Source organism: Leptidea sinapis, chromosome 11, assembly GCF_905404315.1.
Source record: "Leptidea sinapis chromosome 11, ilLepSina1.1, whole genome shotgun sequence".
NCBI classification, from domain to species: Eukaryota; Metazoa; Arthropoda; class Insecta; order Lepidoptera; family Pieridae; genus Leptidea; species Leptidea sinapis.
In genome coordinates, this window is record NC_066275.1 from 7379054 (window position 1) to 7406558 (window position 27505).

Genomic DNA, 27505 nt, shown 5'->3' on the forward strand with positions numbered 1-27505 from the left:
TTTCCGAACTTTCAATTCTTCGTGTAAAATTTTCTGAATTTGGTTCATACCAATCCCCAATAGTTCTCGAATTGTCTAATAGGTAATCCACGGGTTTTCGTCAATGAGCCGCCGCACAGTAGCTACATTATGTTCATTGACGGCAGTTGAAGAATTTCTCGAAATTCGTCATGTAAAGAAACTCGACCTCTCTCAAATTCAGCAAACCATCGCCTCACGGTGCTCAAGCAAGGTGCTTCTCTCCCAAAAGTATTTTGAAGACGAACAGCACAGTCTTGCGGAGAGAGAGAACTTTTAAAACCATAAAAAATCAGAGCTCTAAAATCGTTTCGACTTAATTCCATTTACGTTGCGTTCGCAGAACTTTGATTTGTGATAAAAAAAAACAATTGACAAATGATTTCCCGCCAATTGTTTTTTTTAATTACTAAGAAGGTTGCAGCGTTTCAAAAAATATAACATTCGAAATTCAAATAGTTCCGATTAGCTAGAAGTGTAAAACTTTTAATGTGCCCCTGGCCCCATGTAATGTAGCAGAAGTACAGTTTCTGCCGTTCCATAGATTAAATACGCTAATAATGAATTTCGGAAATATTGTTAATAATGAACTTGAAGTATAAAAAACTAAACGAATAATAATTCAGAGTTCTGACTTCCGAGAATTATTGTCTTAAACTGACTTGCTATTAGAAAAATAATCTCAAGATTATACTCGTATATTATATTGATATATATATATATATTTATATATTATTCAAGAATCATAATCATCATCATGTATATCGTATCAGTGTATCATAATTCATAAAAAATTATAATCGCCAATTTTATTCATTAAACGCTTCTGAACCATGTCCATAAAAACACTTTCGTACTAATGCATAATTAAAATTAATTAAAAAAGGCTATTGTCAGTAAACCTAAGAATATACTGCCGCGGACTTTGAGAAAAGGAGAATAATTCCGTCATACATCATTTTTGCGTAGCTTTAACGGTTTGCGCAGCGCACGCCACGGGACGCTCTTAAAATGAATATTTTTCCCCGTTTTTGCAACATTTTAATTGAACATTACGTATGTGCGCACCGCAGACATATTGTGTGACGAGACGCGTTTCGCGACCGCCGTGCTGCGTTGACACCATGCCGTGCTGCATTTACACCGTGCCGTGGTACGTTTATTAATCAGTGTTACCAACTACGAAAATTATTTTCAATCTTTCTATCACATTAACTATTACATTTTAAGATACGCAAACCTACGTAGCTATACAATGGAAATTCAGTTTCATATTATTATTATATTATACATATATCATAGTATGTTACGGGCAATTTGATAAGTCGGGGCACTATTAATAATGGCCGGTCTGTATTCATAATGCTCGAATCAATTGGACAATGTGATAAATAATGCCCACCCTATCTTGGGCAAAGTAATAAAATAGGTGAACTGTAGTGTTTTTGTTTATTAAATGAAATTAAACTTACAAAATTATCATGAAAAGTTAACAAAAAAAAACTATTGAACATAGTAGTTAAAAAATAAACAATTAAAAATGTAATAACATCATTAGTTACCTACTTTTATTTTGACAAAAATATTAGTTAGGAACAATAGTTTAAAAATTAGTAAATTGAGAAAAATCAACAAAAATATCTAATAATTAAGGACTGTGCAAGACAGTTATTAAGTTTAGAATTATTTATTCTTGCAAGTTGAGCTTTTGTGACATTTGGAATTGCAAAGAATGTTTGATTTCTTGCATTTACAACGTTTTGAATTGCAGTCACCACTACAGTTACAGTGCTGGAAGCCTTGTTCCTCAAAATGAGAGTCTCTTAGAGCTCATTCTTGAAGAGTAATATAAGCTTTTGGAACATCGTCGATCGAAATGAACTTTTCTTTACACACATTTAACTGATTTCTGGAGTACAGTTGGTTTAAAATACCGTGTTTAGTTCCAAGTATGTAAAGTTATCCTTTTTCGACAGATATAATAACAGCAAGTATATTACGACTATCCGTCTTGGCCCGATCTACATCTGGTATCCTTACAAGAACGCTTTGGTCTATTTCTGCAATAGGAAATTTTGCATTTGAACGCGCCAAAATTTTTTCGGCTTGCTTATCAAGGGATACTTTAGCTGCTTTACGACCCTTCTGAATTTCGTTTGATTTTGCGTTGAGTAAAGATGCAGTCTTTTCATTATCAGAATTTTCCTTTTCATTACTCATATGGGCAGAAGGCTGTTGATCGGCTGCTCGCGGGTTTTCATTTATTATGTCGACATTCACTGTGGGTTGTTGATTTTCTGGTAGACTATCGGCAGAATGTTGTTCCAGTTCAGAAAAAGTCTGTTGAACGTCTAGTCGAGGGTTTTCATTTATTATGTCCACAGTAGGTTGCTGATTATCTAGTTGAATATTGGCAGATTGTTGTTCCAGTTTGAAACGGGGTTCAGGTTCAATCGTAACAGTAATAGAACTAGTAACAGTGGCTGAGTTTTTATCTATGTTATCGCTGTCTTCCTGTCTTCTATTTACGGCATCATACGCTCTGTTCACAATTACGTTTTGACCTTCACCGGAATCACCCCCTTTTAACATTGCCTCAAGGTCATCTTCACTTACTATCTCTGTTAACCCGTTAAATGATGGCAAGACTGATTTTAAACCTAATTTGGGTTTGAAGCCAATCATAGCTTCGTAAGAACTGCGAAGGATGCCGGAGTGGTAAGCTCTATTTTTCATGAACTGTACGAATCTTAACCCTTCCGACCATTTTGTGATTCCATTCGTCTCCAACCATGTAAATACCATCTTTTCTATATCCTGATTTGCTCTTTCTACTGAACCTTGTGTTTGGCTATGACGGGGTTTGCCGTGTATAATTTTGACTTCTTCACACATAGTTCTACAATAACTTTAATTACGATTTCCCTGCCATTATCATAGAATATTTATAATAGCCGGTCCTTATTAATAAAACCCAGTTAATCACGTTGCCCCTAACATATATATTCACCATCATATTGGATTAAGTATCATAAATTAATGAATTTTTAAGAATTATTTGTCACTTTTTGTGTACAAGAAGCGCCAAATATAAAACAATACTAATCACTCTAGCTAAACGTTTTCTCAAATGAACTCTATAAGGTTATATTTACTACATTATTTTGTACAACGTAAGTTGTTAAAGTTTTCGCTATTTAGCTACTTTAGTCGACTATCATATAATTTTTTTAAATTCAGCAAACTTCAATTCGTTTACAAGTGCTATATTCACTGTGAAACCTTTTTGAAGTGTTATTTACTTCATAAGCTGGACACTTTTCTCCCTTATCAGACGATACTCCTTGTCTCTGCCCTCCATAATACTTATTTTTATTTCATGGTTTAGATACAAGTTCAAAATTTAAAGTAATGTGTAAATAATATGTAAATAAAACAAAAATTGAGATCTTCTCTTTTATTAATATCAATGTAAATACATTCTAACTTATTTATTATGGCAAAGTACGTAAACTCATTTATCATTCAAGTAATAAATAATAATTATAACCGAAATATTAATAAAAATACATACTTACTCTACATATTAAGTCAGATAATTAGGACAGGTAATACGTATGATATGATAAGGTTTGAACAAATTATGTCTACAAAATATTATCTACATGTCATTTTAGTATTTATTATGTACCAAGTCAAAATGTTAGGGATTCCTTTGAGATTGTAATTTGTAGTCACGAAGCGGTTTCGCTTCTTTTAGTTCGCTGTCGTTAATACAAGCTGTTTTCTTATTTATATAAGAGGGGACGAACGGGTAAGAGTGTAAAAAACCAGCTGCTCTCTCTCTCTCTAAACTCTCACAAAAAATAATAAAATTTAATGAAAGAGTGCAGAGGGCTATATTGATTCCAAGAGACTATCACAAAGGTTTGCTTATTTATTGTAAACTGACCAGAATTGTTTGCCAAAAAAACAATGAAAAGCGGTACGAAAAAATAAATGATGGGCAGGGAGGCGATTATTCAGTCCCGAGCGCTCGATTGGCCGAGGATTTTTGCATAAACTCAAAAATAAATACTCTTTTTATTGAAACAAAAGCTACCGGCTGACATAGCTAATGTTGACCCTCGTCTTGGTATTCAAGCGCACGAAATTGCAAAATCGCCTCCCAGAATAGAAATAGATTCGCATATATCTTTCCTATCTGCATACGTTATACGATTGCCACAGTTTCGGCACGCTTGCCCCTCAATACCAATATACAAAACAAATGGACTACTCTCTCCAAGACTTGATGAATTACTATGGACGAGGAGGTAAATTCTTTATAGTCATTAGCGCACGAAACGTCATAAAAGTCGTTCTGAAATTTATATGGCCTAAATATTGTCTGCCTAAATCAGCTTACCAAAATAAATATAATATTTATTATAATATGTTCTTTAAATAAGACTTAATAATTTTAAATATCACATTATTGTTAAGTATCATTTATATATAAAAATTATAAGTTTAATTGATATTAACATTGTAATTGTAGCTGCTAAAGGTTAAAAGACGATAACGGATTAATAAAATTTAGGGCCGTTCATATCGCAGCGTCCTAATTGTCAATCGCTCGTACGAACAAGACATAGGATTTCATCGCACGACTTAGTACGTTCAGATCTCATCTGAATTTCTTCAAATAAACCAATGCTTGTTAATCAGAGTGTTAAGGCTGACAGTGACGAACGCGTGCAAGCGAAACAACCAGTGTAACATTTCCAACTAGTTTGTTTTTTGTGCCATATCTATAGTTAGTGCTCTAAACAGTACTATTATGGTGTAATAGAAATGAATAAAAATGTGTTAAAATTATTATTCTTGTTGTAAAATTACTTGTCTAATTACCAGGAGTAACAAGGAATACAGCTTCGGTAAATATTACTATTACGTGCCTATTCATTTGAATTAGAATTTCTTACAAGACACTGACCTTAAGCTTCATTTTAATAGAACAACACAGTATTCTAAATCTAGAAATGTTAACGATTCCATAATTTTTATCTAAGTTATAATTAAATATAAATATATAAATGTACAGAAAGTTATTCGTGGATCACTACGGTACAGATCGGATTTGATGTATATTGTCTATTCTGAGCAATAGCAGGCATCTTTAGTATTTTCTTTAATCCAGTTCAAAAAGTTTGTTACTCTGGTGTATACACCGGGGTATCCGACACGGGCACAGCCGTTGCCCCATGATACAACACCTGAAATAAAAAAAATCACTGTTTATTATACATTTAAGTCCCACCCCGTTTTGGTCGGGTTTAATTGAAAGACGAATAAATGAGACAAGCCGTTAAAATCCTAAAATGTTCGGATAATAAATAATAATAATATTGACACACTAACACAAATCATCTTTCCCCAAACTAGGCATAGCCTGAACTATGGATACAAGACAACGATATATTTAATACAATATACTTACTCAAACATACATAAATACATATAAACATCCCTGACAAACATTCATATTCATCATATTAATGATTGCACCTACAGGGATTCGAACCCAGGACCTCTACCTCAGACCTCAGTAGGCAGGGTCACTAACCACTGGGCTATAGGGGTTAAATAAAACCGCATCGTCACTCCGCCACAGTAATTAACTACTTTTGACCTCAGATAATTTATACTAGAAAATCTAGATAGAGCCTCTTGCTGTTAGACTTGTGTGCGTGTACTTTGGTGTGTCCACTTTGTGTTAGTGTGCGTGCATTGCTCAAAATAGAGGTTAATCGTCGACCTCAATTTGTTTTCGACATTTTCACAGCAGTCAAAGTTTATCTAGACGCATAAATGATCTAAGGTTTTGAACATGATTTAAAAATAAAACTAATACTTTCAGAACATTCTTATAAAATGGTATATGCTGTTGTTATCTTATTGTTATTGATCGCTTTATCTAAGACCGATAATCAATATATTATTGTTGTTTTAATTTCTGTCTATCTGTCTATGAACGGTTTTACAATACAGTCATGAAACTGTGCATAAAAGAGAAGGACATATGCTAGATCGTACATTATAAATTGAGATGTTTTCTCAACTATAATCCTAAATAACGCATTTTCCGGCTTAAGTGATGTATGTCTCAAATATGTGCGAAGGGAACGATGACCGGTCCATGCATTAACTCGTCAACGGGTGTTGCTTGTGGTGCTATACGATCGGCCTGCTATAGTTAATAAATCATTGTATTTATAATTTATTTGATGCGATTGCTAATTATGACAGTAATCGCGACCATCATGTTCACGAAGCATCAAGCACACAAATAAAGAATTCAATCCAATATGCGATAATTTATATTTATACAGTTTATTCTTTAATACCTTTTATAGAATATTTGATATTTAAAACGCAATATTAGATGCAGACCTTACAAACTAATCAGTTATGTATATTACAGCCATTGTAAAATACTCTATTTGATTGAAATGAGTGGCCGTTGAGTTTCTTGTATGTTCAAAATCAGTAATTTATAGAAATATTTATAGTGACTATTCAATGGTGCTTTGTTAAAGCCTGATTGAATAAAGTTTATTTGACTTTGACTATATCATTAGGGTGATATTCCTGGAATATCACCAAAGCTACTAAAGTTCAGTTAGTAAGATCTCTAGTGTTTCCCATACTACTATATGGTGCCGAAACATGGACAGTCAAAGAACGAGAGAGACAAAGGATTGACGCACTAGAAATGTGGTGTTGGAGACGAATGCTACGGGTATCTTGGACACAACGCCGCACAAACGTCTCGATACTTGAAGAGCTCAAGGTGAAAGAAAGGCTTTCATCTATAGTCAGAGCCCGTATCCTCAGATACTTCGGACATATCACGCGACGTGGAGAGCATGCCATAGAGAGACTTGTTGTTCAGGGAAGGGTCAACGGCAGTAGGTCAAGAGGACGCTCTCCTATGCGCTGGACAGACCAGATCAAAGCCCTAACCAATACTCCCCTCAACACATGTGCCAGAGAAGCAACAGCCAGGGATAACTGGTGTAGAATCGTTCGTCGTTCGACGTGACCACGACTGCTCTGTCAAGAGTAATCCGACGAAAAAGAAGAATATCATTATGATTCAAGTAGCAAGACATAGCCAAATTGGCTTCGAAGAAACTAGAAGAAGAAGAATACTTGGAGTATTGCTCTTATCTCTTTTCTGGTGCACCCAGTATCAGTCCGGACGAACCATGGGGTCAACCCATGCAACGCAGAGGTACGCGGAAGCATCGGGGTGTCTTGTACATTATCACTATTTTATGTTACATTCTATCATAGATAAACTGAATCTTACCAATTATCTCGTACCGCTTGTCAAACTTCCTCTCAGTTATTAGAGGACCGCCACTGTCACCCTGAAAAATCATAAATCATTATTAATACAAGGATCTTATTATAGTTTTTTCAAACAAATACTATTTAGTACATAATAATGCAATTTTTTTTTTATGGAATAGGAGGACAAACGAGCCTACAGGTCACCTGGTGTTAAGTGATCTCCGCCGCCCACATTCTGTTGCAACACCAGAGGAATCACAAGAGCGTTGCCGGCCTTTTTTATATCATTTTGAGTGATTAATTTCAACAAATTGGAAAAAAAAATATCGTAAAGATACAAAATAAATATGCTCATTAAGTATGTACTAAATATAAAAAACAAGAAGGTACCAGTTTACCATTTTTACGCGGAATCCCAATTATTCATAACATGAAAGTAGTCTAAATTATTTCTATCTTATTCGTAATCTACGCCGTTTCAGGCGGTAAAAGAATGGCGAATGGTGATAAATAATATCAATTTCCAACCAATCCTCTTCGGTTGTTTGTTTGTTGTTATGCACTATGACGTCATTGTTCACTCGCAAAAATTTTCATCTTTGGTGTAATAAAACAAAAATCCTTAAAAAAATATTTTACGTTTTATTGTTTAGGAATTTTTCAAGAATCCTGAGCGGCACTGCATTGTAATGGGCAGGACGTATCAATTACCATAAGCTGAACGTCCTGCTCGTCTAGTTCTTGCTGTCATAAAAAAAGTCCCTAACACGCCAAAAGATGTATATTATTATCAAAAAATCCATATTACCTGACAAGAGTCCTTCTGCCCAGACTTGGGGTATCCAGCACACAACATGTTCTCCGTAATCATCGAGGACGTATACTTGGTATTTTGACACTCCTTGTTGCTGATAACTGGCACCTCTACCTCTTGAAGAGTACAGGATACCTTCCCCTCTTCAGTCAGAGTTCCCCATCCTGAGGCAACAGCTTTGACTCCGACGTATAAGTTACCTGTAATGTTAAGAATATGTTTTATTATAACAGAAAATTGTATATATTCTTTCACCTTTTCTCAGACAGTGTTTCCCGAAGCAATAGATTACAGAAAAAAAGTGTTTGTGTACTTATGTATGCACGCAAGAACTTAAATTTCTTTGGCCTAAGGAAGCAAAAATCATTAAAATGATTTATTCCTCTTGCTAATGTACGTTTGAAGAAAGAACAATTTTGTAAAAATCTTAAAGATGGCTTTGACAATTAATTATTAAATAATGAATACGGCTGTATGGGCTTGAACCCTTTGCCTAATAATGGACGAAGAAACAAAAAAAAAAAAACGAATGACGCAAACGTCAGAAAATTTTAGGAACCATCTTCACTCTGCTATTTTTGTGTCACAGTGATGCGCGCGCATCTTATAATTTCACTCTGATTATTTTTTCATAACGCACCTAAAGAAGTGTAACTTCAAAAATGTTACAATACAGTTCATAACAACCAGGGTTCGCGATGACGGAATCGTTTAGCCACCATAAGTTGAAGAGCATGAGGAATACTTCCATTGCTTCCCTCGGCCATATTTTAAACAAACAACCTATCTATGATAGTATGTGTGGCTTTAACTTGTGATTTATTTTGAATATTATAACCGCTAGGAAGTGATTTGATCGTCCAGATATATTAACATATGTGTTAGTTAAATAAGATCAGACATTCGACAGAGACAGGAAATCGTTTGTCACGATATTGCATCATTTACAATAATATGGATGAAGACCGGGACAAAGAGAATTCAGGGCGGGTGTCAACTTATTACCCATGGGTATGTTACCGACCCAACCCGATTTTAGGGCAAACTAGTTTTTCTAGACCAAATCAGTTCAACCTTTATGACATAGGATAAGCCGACTGGGTAAACTTGTTTCCCCTGTCGGCCTTTGTACAAACTCGTTTAGTTTAACTTATTTAGACTAGGCCAAACCAGTTTAGCCTGAAGTGTACCTATTTATAGTAGGCTCAACTAGATCAGCCTAGATTTAGTCTAGGAGAAACTAGTTAAACTAGATTGAACTGATTTGGCCGAGGAAAAACTACATTGTCCTATAATAGGTTTGCCCGGTAATATTTATACGTTTAATACACAATAATAACTTACGAGGATCCGAAGGCAGGCATATTGGCTTAATGGTAGCAGATAGCGATACTTTCTCATTGAGTCGTAACAGGGCTATATCATTGTCGAAATTGGTAAGACTGAAGTTCTGTGCTATTACTCTGATAATGAATCTTGTCTCCGGGCGGACTGTCGTGTTGCAGCGGTTGTGCTCGCCAAATGTCACTTTGATCATGAACCACATGAACCTACAAAGAAATAAAAGTAAATTATAACAAAAAAGTACTATTAAATTGCTCAATCCGATTTTGCTTAGGCCAAATTTGTAAATGTATTCCATTCCACTCCACTAAGTAAGGTTCTTCTCAGGTTTGAGGTACTCTATTTTGAATGGGCGGTAGTTATTGACGTTCAATAAGTGATCCTAATAACCTTATGAATAAAAATATTCGAATTTTAATTTGAATTTGGGGTACATAGACTTAGAATATACTAGAGTATAGACGGTCTGACCTATTTTATGTATGTATTTAAAGTAATAAGGAACTTATTTCAATCGTCCCTGGCTTTTAACGACTTCCGTCCATCAAAATCTGTTATATTAACAATAGATTAGCTTTCCATTTCTTCCTTCTTGCACTCTTTGGTTGTCTATACGTTAGTAAGTCTATGGTGTGGCGAGGTGAGTGACAGAGATAGAAGATCTTTCTTGGCTTTGGTCCGCTCACCAAATAGTAGACCCTGCGGTTGACTTGTGTAGTCAAGTGGCGAGGAAATCTCAATGAAATTGAGACGACTCTAGCAAATGACTCAGTAATACATAGTTGGGAAAACCGTTTAGAACCGGTCTATTCAAAGCCAAAACCCGTAAAAACGATATTAAAAATAGAACAAAACCGAATATAAAGCTCCTGTCATTAATTAACTAGCCCGAGTTTTGATTCGGTTTCCAAGCCTTAATAAGAAGTACATAATAAATGTGATGCCTTGCCCTTTTAAACAGCAAAGTATTGCTAACGATATTATTTCAATTTTGGTAGGGAACACTTTTTTAAACAATTAATTACAGCTCATGTTACTACTAGATTTACAGCGGCAATGATTTTTCTATAGATTATGATAACAAGCAGTTCTAAAAAAGATTTTAGAGTTTATAATATGATACGTAGGATGGTTGTTGTATTTCTTATATTTTGAAATCACATGCTGTAACAAAAAAATCATTAATCGACCTCGGAATTTCCAGTTTATACCTGAACGTTCGGGTAATATAACTCCAAATAACATAAATTAATCACGTACGAGCAAATAAATAAGGACTCCGTGTCACCTTACATAACAGAGAAGCACAAAAACAAGCCGGTAAATGTGTAAATACATAGCCCCACGCACACACTTACACTAAAACAAGCCGATCGGCCGCCATTATCAGATTTGCCATCGTCTGTGACAGATCAGTTTGCGTCACAATATAATATTTTAAAAATGCCGTCGTGCGTTGTGATAAAGTGTAAAAATAATACTATAAAAGTATTTGTGGCCATATATGATTATTAAGGGAGAAAAGATTGTCTAACTGGTATCCCCCGTAACCGCACACACACTAGCATAAAGGTGCTTCACATGTTAATATCACGGCGCGGAGTCCTTCTTTTTTTACTCGTCCGTGAAATTAATAAAGAAAATTACACCGGCTGTTAGTCTTAATTTTTTTAATAATCAATTATTATTTATTAATAATTATTTTAAACTTAAAATACGACTTGTACTCCCTGGTCAACCCAGCCCCTCGTTGTAAGAGCAAGGTCACTGGCATGTACTAAATAAACCCTTAAGATGCGCGCGCACACCGACACCCTGACATTAGCTGGTCAACTAGACCATTTGTATCATACTTCAGACTAAATTAACATTTTCATTGTATGTAATAATTTCTTTTTTTATGGAAAAGGAGGACAAACGAGCATGGGGGTTATCTGGTGTTAAGTCATCACCACCGCCCACATTCTGTTGCAACCAATACCAGAGGAATCACAGGCGTTGCCGGCATTTAAGGAAGGAGTACCTACTCGCCTTTTTTGAAAGTAACTATGTCGTATCGTCCTGGAAACACCGCAATATCTATTATTATTATTAATAATTATAACATATTTATTACAATATTGTTCTTTCTACAACAGTAAAATAACACGAGGCATAAAAAATGAGGATTTCGTTTTGTTACGCCAAGGAAGTCTTCTTGAGTGCGTGATTTGATTGATTACATATTACTCACAAACTTTTTTATAATACCTACTGACATATTTAAACAAATTATCATGCCCCAAACTAGACATAGCCTGTGCTATGAGTTGCAAGACAACGATATATTAAATACAATATAATTACTTTAATAAACATAATATATTACATATAAACATTCCTGACTCGGAAACAAACACCCGCATTATACATACAAAATGTTTGCATCTACCGCGATTCGAACCTGGGACCTCTAGCTCAGAAGACAGGATCACTCACCACTGGGCTATATGGATCATAGTATTATATCAGCTTATATTTAAAAATTTGTATGGATTCACCCATAATATTTAGCGAGTGATCCTCGGTTTTATGAATTTGTTCATAACATTAACGAACTTTGAATAAATAATAAAACAAAAAATATTACTTTTGTTTGTGATAGAAAAATCCCAATTTGAAATACTAAATACACTCGTCAAAATATCATTTTCATGACATGATAAGTTATTTTAATTGATAAGATATAACATCATTGGTGTGGTGAAATAAAAATTCAGATATTCAAATGTTCAGGATAGGGCCCAACATTTTAATTATAACTTTCTCCTATAACTGCGGAATACATTAATTTTATGTTTTACGATTAATAATAACAATACGCATATATACATTATATTAGAAATCCTCGTAATACAACTACAATAAAATTGGAAAGCACAGCAAATGGCATATTGTACTTTAAGTGACATTTTAGGCCTTGTGGCTTGCCACATGTTATTAACGGCACTGTTACTGTAATTATTATGTACATACAAACAACCTACGTGCCTGAACTTTATTAAAACGTTTTTGTCTCATTATGCTATCACATACCAGTTTCTGAAGAGGCTCCTTTGCACAGGATGCCGGCTAGATTATGGGTACCACAACGGCGCCTATTTCTGCCGTGAAGCAGTATTGTAAGCATTACTGTGTCTCAGTCTGAAGGGCGCCGTAGCTAGTAATATTACTGGGCAAATGAGACTTAACATCTTATGTCTTAAGGTGACGAGCGCAGTTGTAGTGCCACTCAGAAAGTTTGGTGTTTTTCAAGAATCCTGAGCGGTCCTGCATAGTAATGGCACGGCGTATCAATTACCATCATCTGAACGTCCTGCTCATCTCGTCGATTATTTTCATAAAAAAATATATGCATATTATATTATTGAGCGAAAGTGGCTGGATATTTCGGTAAAGGCGAAGTAGAGCACTATTAATGTCACCTTATTTACGCTTTCACTTACTGTATTCAATACACTCTTTTGTTTTATGCGTAATATCTTCTTTAACTTACTTTACCGCGAGGCAACATTTTGTTTGCAAAACAAAACTCGCCCGGAACAGGACAAAAATCGCAATAATATGTGAGTTGCAATTGGACGTAGTTAAGCAGAAAGGACTCAAATCACACTTTGGTCAAAATAGACTTAAGTATGCCAACGTACTCCTGAAGGACGAATCTGACATATAGTGAAAATCCTATTTATAAAATGTACACAGAAACTGTATTGTTGGATATTTATATGGAAGATTATTTAGAGCTGAAACTTCAAATCCCTATAACTCAAAAGTGTCTTTGTGTGGTTTGAATCCTTTGTGTGGTTTGAGTCCTTTCTGTTTAACTACGTCCAATTATGAGTTGGATAATATTACAATTGTGTCAGTATTAATACTCTGTTTTGATTATTTCCTCTGTATTAATTCTAAGCCTAAGCTTCCTTAAATATTTATAGGATTTAACGTATTCCAATATTAATGTATTTTCTTACCGTTGTAATTCAGTTCCATCAAATTATGCTCGTTAGCGATTAGAAAGGAGAAAGAAATATGGTGGTATATGGTGGAAGATATAAAAAACTCTTCAGTAAACCCTTTAGATACTTTCGCACATTTCTTTTTGGTTCTGTTTTGCCGTACATTTTAATTATACTTTATTTTTTTATATACATAAAACATTCTGATTATCATAAAAGGTAATTATTTTTCTGGCAGCAAGTATTGTTTTACTGTTTCATTTAAATTAAGTACTATTTGTGAAAATAGGAGTAAATACATATTATTACTTTTGATTGATCTATTAAATCACATGATAGATTATTGGTTGTATCTTCACCTCCTCTTACAAATACATACAATGTAATTTATATATACGAATGTAACTGTTGTTATTACAAAACAATAAAATTAGTCCAATAAGATACGATACGATTTGAAGACCCATATAGCCGAATGGTTAGTGACCCTGACTACCAATTTAGAGATACCGGGTTCGAATCCCGGTAGGTGCAATCATTTATATGATGAATATGGACGTTTATTTCCGAGTCATGGATGTTTATATGTATTATGTATCATTAAGTAAGTATATTGTATTAAATATATCGTTGTCTTGTACCCATAGTACAGGCTATGTCTAGTTTGGGGCAAGATAATTTGTGTAAAAGTGTCAATAATGAAAATAAAAAAAAGATAGAGAATATATTATATACAGAATATTGTTAATTAAATAGAGATGAAACTATTTCATATAACTATTTAACGGTATACAGTTATATGCCTAAGAATACAATCACAGCAAATTTATACAATACAAAATATGACTTCGGTATTAAAGCGTTGATAGATGACGTGGTAATGGAATAATAATTATGATTAAAACACGCAAAAATCGCTCGAAAATGTTCTACAAACGTTGTTCGATGTGGACATTATTTTTATAAAAGGATAATGAACTTGTAGTTCAGAGCCGACTAGGGTTGCCAACCCTACTATATAATATAGTAATCCTACTATTTAATAATAATAATATATTTATTTGAAAAAAACATAGTATACAATGGTGTTAAAATATTATAATAATGAGCTTAAAATATGTTTTGCTAGCACTATTCCTAGCATGCAAATATATAACTTAATACAATTAATATCAGAATTTCTTATCCATGAATTCCTTAACACTATAAAAATTATAAGCGTATAGCCAACTATATAGCTTATTCTTAAATAATCTTGAATTTATGTGTCTACCTACAATTATTTTAAAAATATAAGGTAGTTGGCGAAACTACTATATTTTATCGGCATACAGAGTCAACAAAGAATACAGTATCAGCTTAATAAAAGCTGAGTTAAGTTTTCTGTAACTTAAAATAAGATAGTACCTACCTAATAATAGTAAGAAATATAAAAATAAAGAAAGCACAAAGCAGTAAAAAATATTCATAGAAATGATTATTTTTTTAAACTTATTCCCTGTATATATATATATATATATATATATATATATATATATATATATATATATATTTATTTGTGTACTGAATCCAAAAATACTATAATATTCGGTCTAAAAAAACTTGGCAGCCCTAGAGCAGACTCATAGCCGGTTTGAAGGTGAACGTACTAATATTATTGGAATTCACAAATTCGGACTCAGAAATCAATTTGGGCTTGTTTGCGATTTTTAGGTTATCGGACCCGTATTTCTTATGATTTATGATTTCATCTGCATATTGGACGTAGCCGTTTTAGTTTGACATTCGATACATTAGAGATTGAATTGAAAAAAAAAGGAATCTTCAATAACTATGAAGGTCATAAGCTAATAACAAGTTATTAAATTAATTAACTATTTATGTTATAATTTCAATTTATAATTCCAATGTAAGAATTAATTCTTGGCGATTGTTTACTTAAACTCTTTTTGATAATGTACAAAATTGCGAATTGTAATTACTTATATTATTTTATGTCAGGATTTAAGAAAATTTTATTTGTCTATGTAAAATAAATGGCGGGTGAGCATTGGTTTAATTTAATATGGGTTTTACTACCAAATTATCTACTTTTAAGTTATACTTCTTCAGGCGCGTTATGAAAAAATTATGACAGTGAAATTTTAGGATGCGCGCGCTTCACTGTAATACAAAAGTAACAGGGTGAAGTTCGTAACCTAAAATTTTCTGACGTTTGTGACATTCTTTTTTTTTTTGGTTTCTTCGTCCATTATTAGGATAGGCAAAGGATTCAAGCCCTTACAGCCGTATTCGTTATTTAATAATTAATTGTCAAAGCCATCGTTGCAAGATTTTTACAATATTGTTCTTTCTAGAAACGTGGAATAGCACGAGGAATAAATAATTTTAAGAATTTTTGCTTTGTTCGGACAAAGAAGTATAACTTCTTGCGTGCATACATATGTACACAAACACTTTTTTATAAAATTGTTGAAGTTTTGGTGATGAAATAGTGAAGTGCTTAAGAAATATTAGATTAAGGTAAGCAAGTTAGTAAGACCTGTACTTTTTTATGGAAGAGAGGACAAACGATTATGCGGGTCACCTGATGTTAAGTGATCACCGCTGCCTACATTCTCTTTTAACACCAGAGGAATCACAGGAGCGTTCTCATCCCTGTAAAAAAGTGTACATGCCTTTTTCATATTTCTTGAAAAAAAAAACAAATAAATTTACCCAATGACTTTTAATACACAGTTGTCCCAGAAACTAAAACAATACACGCGTAGGTAATGTGTTCTGGTTTATTGTGAATCATAATTGATTTATTAGCCTTAATTTTCTTTTAATTGCACGAGGCCTACATTCCCTAATAGATATTTAACTATACTCAACATTATTTGGACTTTTTCGACTTGGAAATTCAAATAATTATTTTCCGCTCAGATTTCTTGCGTGCTTATTGGTCTCCGCTGCGCTTCAACTAGTTACCGCACTACCTACTAAGAACAATGGCTTCTTCATTACGTCAACTATTAGATGCTTGTGAGCGTGGCATCTAAACACTCAGTGGCATCTTTTAAATTTTGTAACATACGCTTCGTGTTATTTTACATTGAAATTAAAAAAAAATACAATATTATTACAGATGATATTTGTGATACCAGTGTCTTTCTTATATCTTGTAGTATTTATTATTTATACAAAGTTTTACTAGTAGTATTAATTGCCGCACTTTGCGTCTACGCGGTATTTAGTTGGAGCGCAGCGGAGCACCAATCCTTAATCTAAGCGATTAAACTTTACTTACTTTTATGAAAATAAGGAACGAGACGAGCAGAACGTTCAGCTGATGGTAATTGATACGCCCTGCCCATAACAATGCAGTGCCGCTCAATATTATTGAAAAACCCAAAAATTTTTGGTTAATGGTATGTATATAGAACAGGTTGGTTTGTCACGCAACTTAAATGTCTAAAAAATGAGTGTAGGTATAAAAAAATAAGTTTAAACAAATATTTTGCAGTGACTAGATAATTTTGACAAGAATAAATTTAACTGAAGCTTCATATACTACGCTTTGAAGCACTCTGTAAATACTCCAAAAGCTCTTTCATATTTTCTGGTCTTTAAATGATACAGCGAAAATAATTCCATGTGAGGACCGTTACAATAATGATTGACGCATCATATTATGTCAATACACTTATTGGCTTAGAATTGATGTTTACGGTTATATTTTTTTCATAAATAAAATATTATATGTTTAATATTATTATTTATTTGGCGTTCTGCGAAATTCTACAACTCATCATGATGAGAAAAGTTTCCGGAAGATGAGGCGTAACTCGCAGAAAAAAGTCTCGGCTGCGGAACATTCGAGAGTTGACAGGAATCGCGAGTGGGGCAGAACTATTTCGCCTCGCCAAGCACAAAAAGTTAGAATTACAAAGCTTACTGCCAACCCTCGCTAGTCGGAGAGGCACGAGTAGAAGAAGAAGAAGCGTGAAGAGCTGACGAGAAAATTATTGGTTTATTTTTCAATGAGATACTGACCAAGTATCACTCATTTGATTCCTAAGCGTTTAAAGCGAAGGGTAAACAAAAAACACAAACAAGGTGGTTTTAGACAAGTTTTGTGGTGAAAATATAACATTTGGGGCTATGAACACTACTTTATCCTGTTACACATACCCTTAAGTCTTACTTGTAGGTTGCTAATGCTTGCTGTTTGTTAAAGTTAATACTCCAGAGCTATTATGAACTACCAGTTTTCTTTGCAGTTAAACAAGTTTTTCTCGGAACGCTGCATTTGTTTAGTATACTACTCTCATAAAAGTTGTTCTTATAGCTTTTAATTTTTTTGTGTAGGCACATTTATTCAGATTAGTAATCAATAATGAGGATTGTAAGCAATTAAACTGTTTGCACCTGTTAAAATGTTACATTTTCGACGCAAGAATTTTGAAAATATTGGCTTTGTAACCTAGGAGCCGTGAACTCACATCGCTCAAGGTCGCCGGCATTTAATGTCGCCTTAAAGAAATCTTAAGCCATAATTCAATGGGAATGCTAAATTCAATTTTATTATAGCTACTTACCCTTCTAATGTGTATACGATGAACTAATCGAATTTTTTAATTAAATATTTACTTAATTCACTAAATTATTGCCCGCTATACGGCTGACTAACTATATTCAATATATTACATATACAAATATATACAAGTATAATGAATATTTGTTCAAAATATATTATATTCGTATCTACCTTTGTAAACAAAGTATACGTTTTCGCTCTGCATTTGCTTCATTCCAATCGGTTAACAAACAAAAAGTTACGTTTATTGGTATTTCGGAATATTCCGAAATCTACTCGGATAAATCGCCTACGCCTACTTATGCATAATATATTTGCGATGAGTCTCATTTGCCCAGTAATTTCACCAGCTACGGCGCCCTTCAGACCGAAACTCAATAATGTTTACACATTACTGATTTAAATGCTTTTTGTTTTTTTTTTACAAAAACCTCTGTGAGAAACACAATATTATCTCACGACAAAAAGTTGGCCCTAATAAAAATCTACCTTATAAGGTTATAATTAAAAAAGAGAAATAAGGATTTTTATTACATATTTGGGCTTAATTAGTTTTATGTCATCAAGTTTTTACGGACTGGTTCTTCCGATAAATGTACTCTTTGTTGTTGAGGTTTACGATTCATTTTACAAACGCCCAAGTTGATTACTCATCAACGGGTTTCTTTCAACAAATAAACATCAAAAACAAAGAACGAAGATTTTCGTCGAGGACGGTATCGATACGAAAACAAAAACAAAATACCGAATGTTGTTTATCATATAATTCAGTACAGGTAGATGCTTTTAGGCGTCACGGGTTATCCTGCCTAAAATCGGCAGGCTGCATTAATGAAGTCATCCGCAGGGCATTTGCCGCTCTATTCCAGCTGTTTTAGTGCCGAATGGTAGTACCCGCCGCGATGGCAAGAGTCCTGATGGAATGACGCTGGTGGCTTGGGCACGGGGAAGGGCGCTGGTAATTGACGTGACTTGAGTCGACACCCTGGCTCCTTCTCATGTCCAAGTTACGTCAGTTGGTACTGGTGCTGCTGCTTCGACTGCCGAAGACAGCAAGCGTCACAAATATGTCGGTCTCAGTGTGTCATACATCTATGTGTCGTTTGGTTTCGAGACACTCGGCCTGTGGGGCCGAGAGGCAGGGAGAATGTAAAAATACTATCTTCGCGCCTCAATAAGGCTACTGGCAACCCAAGCTGGCAGCTATTTCGATCAACGGATCAGCTATCCAACGCGGAAATGCTGCCAGTATTCTTGGTACGCTTCCACGTAATGATAGTTTTAATTTTATGTAGTCATAGTATTTTAAATATAAGAATTGTTTTAATTCAGTACAATTTTTGGTTGCACTGTCGTCATCCTAGAATGGGTATGTATAAAAAGCATTCAACTTAAGATCATTTATTGTGAAAACGTCGAAAAAAATTGAGGTTGAAGGTTAACGTCTATTTTGAGCAATGCACGCACACAAACACAAAGTGACATACAAATCGCGAGTGTATAACGTAGTTTGTCACGCATACTAAAGTAATAAACCTGGCCTTTTTCATCGGTTGTCTAACAGCAAAAGGATATTTCTATCTATATCTTTATATATATAATTCTTGTGTGCGTGTGTATGTCACTGAACTCCTCCTAGACGTCTGGACCGATTTGGATGAAATTTTTTGTGTGAGTTCAAGGGGATTCGAGGATGGTTTAGATTCACAATTGAACTACCTCCTAAACGGCTGGACCGATTTTGATGATATTTTTGTGTGTTCCAGTGAATTTGAGATTGGTGTGTGTTGGTGGATTCGAGAATGGTTTAGATTCACAATTAAAGTACCTCCTAAACGGCTGGACCGATTTTGATGATTTTTTTGTTTGTTTCAGTGAATTTGAGATTGGTTTAGATTCTCAATTCCGTCCATATAATATAATTCTCTCCGTCCATATAAATAAGAACTCCTCTTAACGGCTGGACAGATTCTGCAAATTTAAGACGTGTGTACAGGACAACGTCTGTTGGGTCCACTAGTACTATATATATCTAGATGAATAAATTATCAAAGCATTCAAATTCAAATATTTTTATTCAAAATAGGATGTGACATCACTTAAAAGAAAATCAAAAAAAAGTACCACCCATTCTAAAATGAATGCCTCAGGCCTGAGAAGAATGGGCGCGACAAACTCAGCGGGCTTATTTTTTTCATCAAAAAATATGTTTACAAAGTAATAATGTACAAAGTAAGGTAATAATGTACAATTTAACTTATTATTTAATAGCCTGAGGGCGGTCGCTCTCTATTCCCAATCTGTGGTATCATTAAGAAAGTCATTTATGTTATAGTAACCTTTACCACACAACCGTTTTTAACAATTCTTTTGAATAACGTAATACTAACCTTTGTTTTGAAAATTTTCTGGGATCTTGTTGTAAAAGCATATACATCGCCCCACAAAAGACTTACTAATTCGACCCAGCCGAGTAGTAGGCATTATAAGCTTATGTGTGTGAACATTATGGTTATAACAGTTTCTAGCAAATTCACTTATGTGCCTATGAACATACATTACATTATCAAAAATATATTGAGAAGCAACAGTCAAGATGTTAATCCAGAGTAATGCCAAGAAATATAGCAGATTCCACCGGTTTTATCACCTCTCCGTTTAACAAAACACTTGCTTCCACATTTTTGACATTTGGTACGGTAAATTTTATATATTTCGTTTTCTTGCTATTTAAAAATAGGTTATTAGCGCTAAACCAGTACACGATGTCAGAAAGAATATCGTTCACTTCGTCATACATAGTTTGGTTTCTTTTCACTTTGAAAATCAGTGAAGTGTCGTCCGCAAACAATTATACTACCTTATGTTTTTTCTCTATAAGATTAGGAAGATCATTTGTATAGATAAGGAAGAGGAACGGTCCGTGAATGGAACCTTGTGGTATCCCCATACTGAGAGGAGTCCCAAGAGATCTCTTGCCATTCACATTCATATCACATCCATAGATACTCTCGCTCACGATTGGTTTTTATATAAGAAAGAAGACGCACAGTGTTACTGTCGAAATTACCTCCGTATGAGTATTATAAATAAACTCTATGAGATAAATTGTTATTTATACTACGTTGACCTATAACGCATTTTTTTTAACTAAACATCACGGGCATCTGCTTGATAAATTGCAGCAAATAATAATTTAGATAATTATACAGATAATAATTATAGATGTAAAGACCAGAAAACAATTGTTGATACAACGCGATATTAATTAGAATCACATTCAGGTTTTACCATAGGTATTTTGTACTAACACAGTAATGTTATAATTATTTAAATGCATATCATTTTTTTTTTTCAATTCTATGTTGCGAACAGGCCAGGGGCCTTACTACCTTGTCTTTAATATTTTCATTTAATTTGGTATTTATATTCCGTATTTTGTTTTACAAAAAAGTCCGATAAAGTTTTCTCATTTCATCTTTCATCAATTATATTTTCCTTTTCTAATAATGTATATTCCATACATCTATAGTAGTTTTCTTTCATCAAATCCAATCCAGTCTTAAAATCATCAGTTATTTTACAAATACAGATAATGTTTATTCTCTTAAGAATATCTTCCATATTTTCCTTTTAATTAGTTTAAATCCAGTAACATAGTCTCTAATAACTTCCCCCTTTTCTTATAAAAGCGTACCTACTATTAAGACGCAGCTTTTGTCAAAGATTTTTCATTAATTTGACATTGAACTCCTAGCTCTAGTCTATCGATTTACCTAATCATTCTCAACTCTCTTCATAAGCAATAGAAAATAAAATACAATCCACCAAAGAGAATATAAATATGTTTTATACCCATGTATCCTCAGTATACATTATGTAATGATACAAGGAAAGTTTAAGTTATAAGTAAATTTGTTTAACCTCATCAAAAATAGATCTTCCGAGATAAAATGTATACAATTGCAAAATTATGTCGAGTAGATTATTCCGCGAGGCCGTTTTACGCGGTTTTTTAACGTAATTATGACTCAGAGAACGAACGGGAACAAAAACCCTGCTACAATGAAAGTTTGATCGGAATGGAATGTTAAGGAAAAAACATATTGTACAACTATCACCTGAAAAATAAAATACAATCACAAGTTTATCAATAATAAATGGTTCATTTCAGTTTATAGTCGTAACTGTTTTTAACCAAAAAAAAATTATCCATTCGATAGAAAAATAATAATGAAAAGACCAAATCTACTTTTGATATTTCTAATCAATCCATCTTGCGAATTGTGAAATAAACCTTGCAATGTTAAAGAAGTTCGACGTCCGGAGGACTTGATACTTGACTTGACAGCATAGTAGGTAACAATGATAAATAATACCTATTTAAAAACAACTAAAAAACACGCTTTTTATAGAAAACGGAACTAAAAAATAGAAATTATTTCCTACTTTTTAGATTGGTTTATTTATAAAAACGTGTTTTTTTTTTAACTTTTTTTTAAACTATTATTTGCATTGTTGAATTAAAAAATTTCTTTGGTATTCGAAAATTTCCTAATATTACATCAATCGCTTAAAGATAATCGTTGAAATTTAAAATTAACATCAATTCTTGCTTTATAGACGATAGATGAAAATTTATTAAATTAACATAAATATTATTTTGCAAATTGAAAAATAGAATAATTTTATCAAATTAACGTATTATTCTCGATAAATCTACGTTTGAACGAAATCTGGAAGTTTAAAGTGGGTCAAAATCGCGCCCAAATGAGTCGGTTACAAACAAACATACAGGTGAAGCTCATAAAAAGCGTTGGAAAAGTGATACGTTACTTAGTATTGTTATTAGAAATAGCAATTTTATTTTATGAATTAGTCAGACGCATTCAACTTAAGCAGAAGGGTTAACTAATGATTTCTGATTCCGAAAATCCATTTATATTGTGTGAAACTTAAATAAGACAAATTATACTTGGTATAAAAATTTTCTTTCCAATGCTAACTTAACTTCTTCCTTATAAACAAACTAGCCTTTCCTGCCTGCTTCGCTGGACGAATTTTAGAAGGAAGGAACGTTGGAATTCGAAAAATAAGTAGCCATAAACCATCTAGGATAAATTTCGCTCTCTCGATCTCTATCACAATGATTTATAAAAAATTTTTAGGTTAGGTTACGTTAGAACAGTTAAAACAAAGAAACGAATTCTAGGCGTTTCCCTTTCTTTCCTCCCCATAAAAATGTCCAACCCTTAAAAATGTCATAATTTGTGGTGAGGTTATAATGCTTTTTTCTCTGGAACGGTGCATTACCTTGTAATTAGACTGGTAGCATTATAATCGTAGACTAAAGCTCTATCAATTAAAATTTTATTACCTCATAATTCGTGCTACGGGATACTAAGTTTTCACCCAAATTTCATTCATTGATGTCTTTTTTCTCTCTAATCCGATATTCGGACGACTAATTAAATTCATTCGTCCAGTTGCCGGACGAATAGCAATATTAATAATTATAAATTGTTTGTACGGTAACCGTATTAATAATTATAAATTGTTCGTACGGTAACCGTATTAATAATTATAAATTGTTCGTACAGTACCCGTATTAATAGACTCAGCCTATATATATATATATATAGATTATGCCGAAGTCTTCAATAAGTTGTAGTTACATGGATTCATGGGACAGTAGCCAACAATTTTATAAAATAATATGATAATTCTTAATAACTAACTCATATTTTTGTAGGCATAAAAGGCATTTATTTTCTCAAAATTGATTCCTTTAGAATTATTTTTAATGTCATTTCTAATATACGATATTTAAGTTATTTGTCGCATATAAAGAGCAAGTACTTATTTAAGTACATTTGTAGCAGATAAATAGAAAAAGTAGAATAGTAAGCAATTATTATAATTTTTTATTAATTAAAAAACTAAAACATTTAACCCCCAAGAACTGGAACTTACAAAAAAAATATAAGAAATTGCTTACATACCCCTTTACGCAATGGGCTGCAGTCATTACATATCTGTCGTTGATAAGCATCCCTCCGCAGTAGAATCTCTTGAAGTAGTTCAGCTTTGCCATCCAAGGGAATTCGTTCGGGGCAACTTCAGTACCACCCACAATACGAGACACTTCATTCCTTTCACCGCACTCTGAAATAACGTATTAAACATTTTTAGGGTTCCCTACCTCAAAAGGAAAAAACTGAGTATATTTGTCTGTCTGTCAAGTCCCTTTATTACGGGAATGCGAGAAGGTATCGAGTTGAAATTAAAACGATATACTTAGGTCCGGAGCCTCTTGAAGCTGTAAAAAATCAAACTTCTAAGTTAACGTAACAAAGGTTCGATCATTTATGTCCCAAAAGACGTACCTATATTTCGACACTCTCAAGGGAATCAAAATTTATAGGGTATTTTAGTATCAGTAGCTAATAATATGTACGGAACCCTCGGTGGGCGAGTCCGCTTCGTACTTGTCCCGTTTTTTTATGGATTGCAAGGACAAACGGAGGGAAGCTTTGCACAGTATGCCAGCTAGATTATGGGTACCACAACGGTGCCTATTTCTGCCGTGAAGCAGTAATGTGTAAGCATTACTGTGTTTCGGTCTGAAGGGCGCCGTAGCATGGCATCAGGCGAAGCAGTTTTTCCCCGATAATGTTGTAGAAGACGCGGATTTTTGTGCAACGCCTGGGGATTGAGCCGTCCACAGACAAGGACAATACTCAGGAGAGTACATGGGGATTTTTTTATGAAAATAAGGGACGAAACGAGCAGGATGTTCAGTTTATGGTCATTGATACGCCCTATCCATTACAATGCATTGCCGGATTCTTGAAAAACCCAAAATTCTGAGCGCCACTACAATTATTGCGCTTGTCACCTTGAGACATAAGATGTTAAGTCTCATTTACCCAGTAATTTCACTAGCGTGGTACCCATAATCGAGCCAGCTTCCTGTGCAAAGGAGTCTCCCACTGGATTCAGACAATTCTAGCATTCTCTTAATTACAGGCAGTCTAATACTAAGGTGCACCACTTCAGAGATAATAGTTTTAACTCCGAATCCATAGTACCTGGTTAGTACCCACTATATAGTAGAGTATTTTGTCGTTTGATATAATGTGACGTCATCAATTAAAATGCCACGTGACTGACTATTTACGCGCAACATTTAAATTTAATTATGAAAAACATTATAGACTCATTCCTAATTTGCTGAAAAAATTTATGGTAAAGGTATAAAATAAATACCTAATTGTAAATTGTGAAGTATTTTAACTTTTTGATAAACAGTCAGTTTGAGGCCAAATGCAGAAATAACAACAAAAGCGGTCCAAATGTAAAACTCTGTAATAACAAATTTTATAAATATTGGTTTGGCCGTTTTGGAGTTCAGTGGCAATCTAGATATGAGTAGTTTAAATCAGGAACAGAACATCAATTTTTAAAATCTACTTTTCTGTTTCATTCTGTTTATCTACCATTCATTCTGTTTGTTCTTGCTCATTTTAATTTGGACTATACTTTCACTGGCTTGCTAAAGTGAAGCTTGCTTGAAGTGAGTGAAATTATCAATAGAATCGATAATCAAGAAAGTGATGGTTTCTTAATACTTCCCCGCGCGTTGAGATAGGTACGCACCGCCATTTTTGTGACGTCATAGTAACGTCATGTCAAAACATAAACATAAAAAATCCTTACTGTAAGAAAAGTTTCATCGTTTTCAAACTATACGCCTGTCTGCTAACATAATGCAGACATTGAAATGGTAATGATCTATCCCTCTTTCAACACGCGTTAAAAAAAGTAGAAATATATTTGCAACAGTCCCGTGTCGGGTGACCGCTACTTAGCTATAAATATTCTTACTACATGTGCAGGTTGTTCGAGGTTGATTTACTTCTAAAAGCGGTGGACGATTTCCCCAAACACCGCCGAAGAAGTTTTTCGTGAAAATTCCTCTTTGTTCCCGGTCAGCAGATTTTGCAATATCATCCTAAAAAAGACAAACGCGTTTATTTTATAATGTAACTTTACGATAAAACTACCTAAGAATATGTTTATAATGCTATAATGGTTTTCTAATAATAATAAATTATTAAATTTACTTTAATTTACTTTAATTAAAGATTAAAAGCATAAAGACCCATTAAATTGATGACTAGGAACTTTTATCAATTGCTCTTTTATCATCATTAATTACGAACTTGTATAAAACAGGCTTTTACGTTGAGGTTTTAGAGTATAAAATAATAGAAGTTCTGTTTTTCCTCCTTTCCACAATTCAGTCCCTTATAGTGACGTTTAGATTTATGTGAGGAAAATAAATTTATATTCAGGCACACTTCTATAAAGATGCAAATCAAATCGAAGCGAAAACATCTATTTAAAATCCACACACACACATACATATTTTTTGTGCTTTGTAATAAAACTGGAATATATCAAACAAAATGCCAAATGTTAAGCCTTTGATATTTAGAAACACGTATTTTGGGAGGATTTAGATTTAACATAATGATACATAAACAATAATTTTTAATACCTTCATTAAATAAATGCTTAATAAATTCAAGTCTAAAAAGTAAATGTCTAAATTACTTTATGTGCAATAGTGACTTTAGTTTTTAAGTAATAAAAATATAACAAACTAATTAACAATAATTAAATTTCTTATCCAATTTTTTCTGCCAATCTTATTAAATTATTAATATCACAACATACGAAAGTGTTGACCACTGACCTCTGCACTAGTGAAAGTAAAAGCTAGCAGCAAAATAACCAGGCACTTCACCATCCTGCCGTTGTCAATAATTATGCAATTAATTAAAAAAGAAAAAAAATCAAATTTAGAAAACCGCGCCAAACTGCACGGTTTCTTTGAACTTGTCGCGCGATATCGCAAACAGAGAAACGGTCACACACTGAGATGGGACGGCAGCCATATTGACACCCGACGTGATTTGGATACTACGCACCCCACTTGTCTGTCTATATTGGATTTTAAGTAGAAACTAGCGGTTATTTTTGTGTATATTATCAATATTTATCGTGTTTACATAAGAAGAAGTTAAGTTGTTTATAAAGATGTTTTACGATAGCTTTTAAAAGGTTTTGTACGAATCAATAGAAGATAATGAATAATATATTATATATGAATAAAGGAATTAATTAAAAAATAGCTTATCGTTGACGTTTAAGTTATATTATATTTTAGATTATGTAGATTAAATTGATTACTTATGTAAGTTTTTAAAATATTCTAACTTAATGAACTCTTACGGTTATAAGTATAAGCATGAACAAACTTCTTTAAATATAATAATGTACCAAATAGGCCGGCAACGTTCCTGTGATTCCTCTGCAGTAGGATCTAAGCAGTGATCTAACCAT

The 27505-nt window shown here is 33.6% G+C and overlaps 1 protein-coding gene across 1 annotated transcript; it reads right to left on the reverse strand.

The window, feature by feature from the left end:
* Positions 1-3460: 3460 nt before the first annotated feature.
* On the reverse strand, positions 3461-27047 carry LOC126966739 (trypsin-7-like). The gene is made up of 7 exons (XM_050811007.1): positions 26856-27047; positions 25982-26108; positions 24097-24259; positions 9518-9723; positions 8168-8373; positions 7376-7436; positions 3461-5276 (listed from the first exon to the last, which is right to left on the reverse strand). The coding sequence occupies exons 1-7, from the start codon at positions 26907-26909 to the stop codon at positions 5155-5157; spliced, it is 939 nt and encodes a 312-aa protein (XP_050666964.1). The 5' UTR covers positions 26910-27047; the 3' UTR covers positions 3461-5154.
* Positions 27048-27505: the final 458 nt, after the last annotated feature.

Bases quoted from the DNA above. Each gene is read 5' to 3' on its own strand.
- LOC126966739 (XM_050811007.1), bottom strand. From the start codon at position 26,909: ATGGTGAAGTGCCTGGTTATTTTGCTGCTAGCTTTTACTTTCACTAGT. The intron at 26,109-26,855 runs GTCAGTGGTCAA...TGTCTTTTTTAG, and splicing joins TTACTTTCACTAGTGCAGAG to GATGATATTGCAAAATCTGC. The intron at 5,277-7,375 runs GTAAGATTCAGT...TTTTTATTTCAG, and splicing joins CAAGCGGTACGAGATAATTG to GTGTTGTATCATGGGGCAAC.